Source organism: Lolium rigidum, chromosome 1, assembly GCF_022539505.1.
Source record: "Lolium rigidum isolate FL_2022 chromosome 1, APGP_CSIRO_Lrig_0.1, whole genome shotgun sequence".
Lineage (NCBI taxonomy): Eukaryota > Viridiplantae > Streptophyta > Magnoliopsida > Poales > Poaceae > Lolium > Lolium rigidum.
The window spans coordinates 76799434-76807499 of NC_061508.1; the positions used below are offsets into that span (position 1 = coordinate 76799434).

An 8066-nucleotide genomic window follows, 5' to 3' on the forward strand; every position below is an offset into this window, starting at 1 on the left:
CGGTCACCATAGCCTCTGAGTTGTTTCGGCGGGAAACTGGAAGGAGGGTGGTAAATCCAAATTCAAAACTGCCACACTATAGTAGTAGAGAAAAGGGGTACATGGGTTGAAAGGAAAATAGGAAAAGGCATGGACCTAGTGTGCATGCAACTAGGAAACGAAAAGATTAAGCTGGCGAGAGGAAGGCCACTAGTAGGCGCCGCTGGAACGTGACGCAGGAGGCAGGGTGACCGGCAAACGGCGTGGCATGAGCCGGTGACCAGCGGGTAGGGGGTGGAGCCGATCATGGAGATGGAGGAGCCACCGCGCCGTTAGCCGCAGCGCCGCTGTCTGCGTCGCCGGAGCCGTCTTCTTTATGGTCACTTGGTCGCCAGCCGACTGTCCCGACCATTCATCGATCCGCCTGTGGTCAAATTATGCACCTTAGTAATTCACATCTTTCGTTATCAAGTGGCGCAACTTACAAACACCCTTGCTATTTTAACCCCGATTAAGCTATCTGAGGAGGCTGTTCGAATAAAAATTGTCTGAAGAGGCAACATGAGGTGGTTTGATCTGTTCAACACCAAAAATGCATCATGCAGTGTATGGAAGTTCACAGGAGTAGCTTGCTACATTATTGCGTGGTCTACCATGGCGAGGTGGCCTTTTATATGTACATCGTTGATTATCAAAGTCAACTGGGTTACCCGAAATTTACACTCACCACTTGTGAGGCGACTACTCTGTCTAAATTGTTTATACAAGAATCAAAAGAGGGAAAGTTCAAACGGAGGCCGAGCTACATGTAGTCCTTTATTTTCAAACACTTAGAATTCATGTTAAAACGATTTTAAAAACCTGAAACAAAATTGTACGGATAGGTAATGATGTATAGTACAATGGTGTAAAATCTCAATGCAAACTACTTCATATTCTAGGCTACACAAAAATAACAAATTCTGACAAATTTTATAGTGAATAGTGCATATTTCAAGACTATAAAATTTGTCACATTTTTACAATTTCGTGTAGCTAGAATACAAAATAGGTTGCATTGAGGTTTTACACCATTGTAGCATACATGATTGGCTATGTCTAGAATTTTGTTTTGTAATTTATTGAAATTTCAAAATATAAATTTTGAGTGTTTGAAAATAAAGAACTACATGTAGCTCGGCCTCCAAAAAGCCACACTCAATCAAAAGAGTTTAATTGTGCACCACTACGAGAAGTACGAATAACCATCGAGTAAGTCTGTTTACCAGGACCTAAAATTTGCCGAAAATAGGGAAAGTGCCTTTTTTCTTGGTTTTTGTTTAAGTCTTAAGTTTGAATCTTTGAATCATGCTTTGGCAAAAGTGATGGAGAGGAAGAAACATTCTGCAAGACGATAGGGGCGTGTGCATGCAGCCGTCTTAGCAAACTAGTCCATAAAGAGAAAGGTCATGACATGACCAAGTGTCCAAGAAACAAGTGAGAACAACAAAAGGGATTAATTACTAGAAGAATAAAATGATTTTCATCTGTGGCAACCCAAAGGTTAAATTTTCTCTTAGTTAATGCAAGCAGGATAGGCGGTGGAGCGGACTTGTTATTGAAAATTATTGCATTGCGCTCCTTCCAAAACCTTCCAAGAAACGAGCATGGTGAGAGAAGCCATCATTTTGCGGGTATCCTTCATCATCATGGTCCACCACGACTTGGTGGTATGCTCCTTCTTCCACTCACTCATTGTAATGGAAGACATCCCAAGCCACGTTTTGACAAGACCCCAAAGCCTCTTGGTAAACCGGTAATGGGAAAAAAGGTGAGCCGCCGACTCTTGAGTTTGCTTGCAGAACTGGCAAATCCCACAATTGTTTGGCCCTTTCTGCTCAAGATGTCGGCCGTCCAAAGTTTATTGATGATGGATAGCCAAGAAAGAACTTAATCTTCGGAGACGCCCAAACCTTTCACACCAACTTATCCATTTGTGTAACGGTGGCTCCGAGGAATTGTGCATTATAAGCCCAGGTAAGTATTCCTCACTGGCCGTGAAGTTCCAAATAGTAGTGTCATCGGTGCATGGAGATGAAATGTTGTTGATGAGGATCCATAACCGAATGTACTCATGAATGTCGGGGATAGTTAAATTGGTGTATATTTTAATCTTAGAAATCCAAGCATCATTTGCCATTGCTTGCTTGACTATCCATTTATTCCTTGTGGATCCCTCATAGATGAGAGGAGCAACATCCTTAGGCTTCACACCATGGATCCAAGGAGAATCCCAAAAGGTTGTAAGCTTCTCATTCCGGATAGTGATAGTGGTGGCAGGCTGGCAGCATAAAAGATGCCAGGAAGTAGAAATATACGAAGATTCTTGGTTAGGTCCTTCGAATAGCGACCTCACCGGAAGATGTATTAACCAGCTACGGTTTTGTGCAGGTCTCGGTAAGCGGTTTGTTAGACAGACTAAGCTAGCGTGATGGTATCAAGAGGAAGTTTATATAAAACGATGCGACTTGTTAGCTAGGCGCTTTGCTTTTTTATGGTCACTTGGTTGTCAGCCGACTGTCCCGGCCATCCATCGATCAGAGTGCCCGTGGTCAAGTTATCTATATCTTGCCTGCTGCGAAGTGCGAAACAATCAAGTGGCGCAAATTTTGCAAGTACGGGGAGGCCGCTCAAATTGATAAATTTTGTCCGAAGAGAGGCCACTTGTGCTGCTTGATCTGTTCAACGCAAATGAGCAGAAAAATAAGTAACAATAATAACCTCACATAAAATAACAGAAGAGAAAGGTTGACTTTTTGCCTTTGTTCTCTTCATTTGGAGGTGTATTGTACTCTCACTTTTCTATTACAAAAGTACTACCTCCGTTTCAAGGAATAAGGCGTCCTCGTTTTACGAGCTTTTTGTTTGACCAAGAATTACTTCAAATAGATAAAGAATGTTTGTATGAAATTAATATCATTACAAAGTGCTTTTCAATACGAATCCAACGATACTAATTACATATAATATAATTTAGATTTTGTTGCTCAATTTTTACGGTCAAAGTTCGTATTGGGATGCGCGTGCGCCTTATTCCTTGAAACGGAGGTAGTAAACAGGTTTCCCTCTGGTGTACTGTGCGTAAATGCACTGGTGCAGTGGATATGGGGTCAAGTTGATATCTCCACCATTGCATGACATAGGGATGTTAAACGGTAGGACCCACACATGTGTTCATCTATACGAGAAGATTCTCTTTTTCAAATGCACTACTAATTGAAAAACAAGTATAACTTTCGCGCAACAAATGCAAGTAAGCTTTTGTTTCCATATTTGACTTCCGCACGACGAACTCTTTGAAATGAGTCTAATATTTGATATTTTAAAATTTATTTTATGAACTACATTTATAAAGTCTTTTATTGTTTGCGCATTTAGTCCCTAAACTATGTCCATTTAGTACAGAGATACGTCATGCCGGATTTATAGTTCTGCCAAATTTATTTAAATGGTACATTCAATGCTGCCAAAAGTACTGTTGAATCTCGAGGAACATCAGCAACAACAGCACATATATCAACTTAGCCCCATATCAACTTCACCAACCGTGTGTCCTATATCGTGTTGAGAGTTGTCCAGCACCAGCTACTTACGTGATCGCCTTGTCTGCCTTTGCCATGGCGACGTCAGGCAAGCTAAGTAGGAAAGTCAATTTTTTTTTTATGTTACTAACAATATTGAGGAAAGTCAATTGGGCAGGCCGTGGGAAAACTCTACACAAAACTTTGACTTGGTAGAACGTGCTAGTGCTACTCACTATTGTCAGCCGACTGCTCCATCCACTCACCGATTCGTGTTCAAATTATCCATTATTCTAAAGCATGTTGGTGCTTTTTTTTTTGAGAAAACATGTGGGTGCATATAGTAGGGTGGCAAGCGGCGTAGGCTGTGAACGTCAGTTGCAACCTCCGCCACAAGCGCCGCTGCGTTATGCCTCAGCGGTCATGCCTCCTGGCCTCTCAAAAGAAGAGGCCATGAGGTTGGCCATGGAGGCCTCGGCGCCGCCATCGTGGTCACCGTGGCATGTGCCATCTCCTTCTACGGCACGCCGCCCGCCTCCAATATAGTACCTAATGCCTTCATGTGTGCCCCACGCACGCGGCCTCCTCCTCCTCTCCCGCACCAACACTGCCGCATGTGCCTCAATACTTCAATAGTCTACACACTGGACGTGGCCTTGGGCACCTCCGACCTTCATCGACCTCGGCAACGACGACTAGTAGCCAGCCATGGCGGGCGTAGCTAGGGTTATTTTCTAGTTTTTCCAATGTATTATTTTCACTATGTATCTAGATTTATTTTGGGAAAAAAGTTATGGTCAAAAAATGCGTTAGATCGATGGGCTACCCGACCCAAACGGACATACCAGCTAAGAAGACCAATTTTGTGTCCGCAACTCGATCTAAATGGATTGGATGTAGATGGATGCTCTTGATGTTTATTTTACATCGGGTCGCTGGAGATGCTCTAAGAATTGACGTGGTGACTGATTTTTCGGTAATATTCCGACGGGAGAGCGTCCTGGCCGGACTTGGCAACGGCAGCCGACTGCACACAGCCTGCAGAGACAGCAGATCCCCTCTTCCACGTGCCCTACAAGTTGAAACAAATTTAATTATGGTTGCCTAGCACGGGGAATGAAATGTTCAACGTAGACAGCATTATCTCGAGTTCAGTTAACACATATTGATGCAGTCGTAGGCCCGCGTACCGTGACGGCTCTATATATGCAGCGGCACAGAAGTCCTACACTTAGCACATCATCTTCTCCAGAGGAAACAAACACAGAGCTAATTAACCAGCTTAGCTAGCTACCACTAAAATGGCGGCGGCGTCCATCGAGAAGATGGAGTGCTGCAGCAGCGGAACGTCGGCGGCAGCGCCACCGAAAGACGAGACGTCATGGGAGTACCACCTGCGGAAGTACCTGGCGCTGCTGGCCACGCTGGTGGCCACCTCTACCTACGCGGCAGGGCTGAGCCCGCCGGGTGGAGTCTGGCAGGAGAACGAGGATGGGGGCGATGGGTACAAGGCCGGCGAGCCGATTCTGTACCACTCTCCCCGGTACCTCGCCTTCTTCTACTTCAACGCGACCGCCTTCGCGGCCTCGCTCGTCGTCAACCTCCTCCTCCTCGTCCTGAACGAGAAGCGGACGATCTCTCTCGCCGTGCTCCGGTCCGTCATGGTGCTGGACCTGCTCGCCCTCATGGGGGCCTTCGCCACCGGGAGCTGCGAGGACCCGCCGACCACCGCGTACGTCTCCACGCTCGTGGTCGCTCTCGCCGCCTATGTTGGCATCCAAATCCTCCTAGCTTGGTACGACAAGCAGGAGACCTCGCAGTCGCAGGAGGAGGAAGGCCCCGACGAAGCGCTCAAGATCAAGGAGCATCGCAAGGAGCTGCTTGTGCTGGCGACGTTCGCCACGGGCATCTCGTACGCCGCCGGCCTGAGCCCGCCCGGCGGCTTCCGCAACGATACCGAGGGAGACAACCAGGCCGGAGATCCCATGCTGAAGGCCAGACAGTCCGCGCGCCTGATGGCCTTCTTCTACTTCAACACCACGGCGTTCGTGGCGTCGCTACTCGTCATCGTGCTTCTCCTCGGCCGGAAGATGCAGAGGTACTACGCCAAGTTGCAGCTGTACGGATTTATCTTGGTCGTGCTGCTCGGACTTCTGGGCGCCTACGTCGCCGGGAGCTCCTGGAAGGCGGACACGGCCGCCTACGTGGTCGTTCTTGTCGCCGCTGTCCCCGTGTACATCTTCCTCGTGATTTTCGCCAAGGTGCTTGTCTCGGGTCCTCCCGAGAGCAGCCCCTCGCCGGCGCGCGTGTTGTTAGGTGGCGGCGGCAGGCAAGGGAGCCGCCACGCCGACGAGGCGAACACAAGCAACAAGAACAAGAACGAAGGCATCGAGAAGGCCAAATCTCTGATTCTGCTGCTCGCCACTCTCGCCGCGACCATTACTTACCAAGCGGGAATGAACCCGCCCGGCGGCGTCTGGCCGAGTGACGCTCTGGAGACGGAGCCACCCCACAAGGCCGGCGACCCGATCCTCCTGTCGACGCACGAGGCGCGCTACAAGGTGTTCTTCTACTGCAACTCCACCTCGTTCGTGGCGTCCTTGGTGGTCATCCTCATGGTCCATAACAAGGGCCTGGTAAGAGGGCACGCGCTGGAGGTGGCCATGATACTAGACCTGTTCGGCCTCATCGGTGCTTACGCCGCCGGGAGTTGCCGGGACGTAAGCACTTCCATCTACGTCATGGCACTGGCAGGCGCCGTCCTGGTCTACATCGTGATCCACGTCGTCTTCTTCACGCTGGACAACCATGACCTGAGCGAAGAGGAGAAGAGGAGGATCGACAAACGGCGCAAGCGGCTGCTCCTCCTCGCCATCCTGGTGGCCACCATCACCTACCAGGCCGGCCTCACCCCGCCGGGCGGCTTCTGGACTAAGGACGGCAAGATCCAAGACGGCGACAAGGTCCACAACTACTATGCGGGTTCCGCGATTCTCCAAGACGGCAGCGGCGAGTACCGGAGGAGGTATTTGGCCTTCTTCTACTGCAACTCCACGAGCTTCATGGCGTCCATGGCGCTCATTATCATGCTCGTGAACCCCAACCTGTACCGGCCGGGCATACGGTGCTACGCGCTCTACGTCTGCATGGTCGTCGCCCTGTTCGGCCTGATGGGCGCCTACGCCGCCGGGAGCGCGCGGGAGCTGCGGACGTCCATCTACGTCTTCGTGCTCGTCGGCGCGGTGGTCGCCTTCATCCTCATCCAGCTGCTCGTCTTCTTCGAATTCTGCAATTTTTGTGGCGCTTCCTCCTCTGGATCAACCTCCGGCGGCAGCAGCAAAGCGAACGACTCATTGTCCTCTCGGCGGCCACAATCGCCCGACCGCAGCAGTTCCAGTTCCAGTTCCAGTTCGACTTCGAGCCGGCGGAAGTACCTGATGCTGCTGGCGATCCTGGCGGCGAGCGTCACATACCAGGCCGGGCTCACCCCGCCGGGCGGCACTTGGGAGAAATCGGTGCCGGATTTGCACATCATGGAAGGGAACCCAGTACTGCGTGTGACCGACCGCGCCCGGTACCGAGCTTTCTTCTACTGCAACTCTGCCTCGTTCGCGGCGTCGGTGGTCGTCATCGTCCTGCTGCTGCAGGAGTCTCTGCAGGACCGCCGCGGCCTGCTAATCTACGCCATGAACACGGCGATCGTGCTGGACCTGCTGGGACTTCTGGGCGCGTACGCCGCCGGGAGCAGCCGTAAGTGGGACATGTCCGGGTACGTCATCGCGCTGACCGCCGCCGTGCTCGCCTACGTCGCCGTTAACCTCGTGATCGGCCGGAGGGGACGAGGGAGAGTCAGCAGTATCCCGCTGCAGCTCCCTGAAGCTCGTGCCCAGCCGAAAAGAACGGCGAGGTGTTGGTCATCCCCGTGCTGAAGCTGAGTGCAGCTGATGTGGCTCGGCACAGCACTAACTTTTTTTTTTCGTTTCTGAGATAGTATCTTACAACTAGTATTGCAATTCATGGTTAGCAATCAAATCTAACAAGGGATTAATACGAGGTCCAACTAAATCAACTTTGGGTAGATGATCCAAGGCTGATGAACTTTTGAACAAATAACCAATTCTCCCATCTAACAAATCTAAGGGTCTGTAATATTTTTGTTAGTTGCATCTCTATTTGTAATTGAAAAAACTCAGTTACAACTCAACTTTCAACTCGTATGCATGAATCACCGGTAACACTAGCTAGACATACGGACGGATTGGGTTATAGAAATGTTACAGAGGAACGTGGACTGCCATGGTTGGTTGATTCATGATCCCCTCCTGAAAACCCAGGCCATACTCTGGACTTCTAGCGCTACTACGTGAGTTCGTAAGATTTTTCCGTAAAATATTCCGTACGTGTAGCATTACTCATGAATCACGGTTGCAGTGGAATCGAATGGTGTAGGACTTGACTCAGCACGAACTTAATTCTCCTAAAAACTGGCAAAACCATAAAAATGTGCTCGCATGTGTCGGGGTTTCG

At 49.6% G+C, this 8066-nt stretch overlaps 1 protein-coding gene across 1 annotated transcript; it reads left to right on the forward strand.

The window, feature by feature from the left end:
- The first annotated feature begins 4840 nt into the window (after positions 1-4840).
- LOC124647706 lies at positions 4841-7468 on the forward strand. Its single transcript, XM_047187604.1, has one exon. It carries the CDS (start codon positions 4841-4843, stop codon positions 7466-7468), a length of 2628 nt encoding a protein of 875 aa, XP_047043560.1.
- The last annotated feature ends 598 nt before the right edge of the window (positions 7469-8066 follow it).

Excerpts from the sequence above, each read along its gene's own strand:
- LOC124647706 (XM_047187604.1), top strand. The coding sequence starts at position 4,841 with ATGGCGGCGGCGTCCATCGAGAAGATGGAGTGCTGCAGCAGCGGAACG.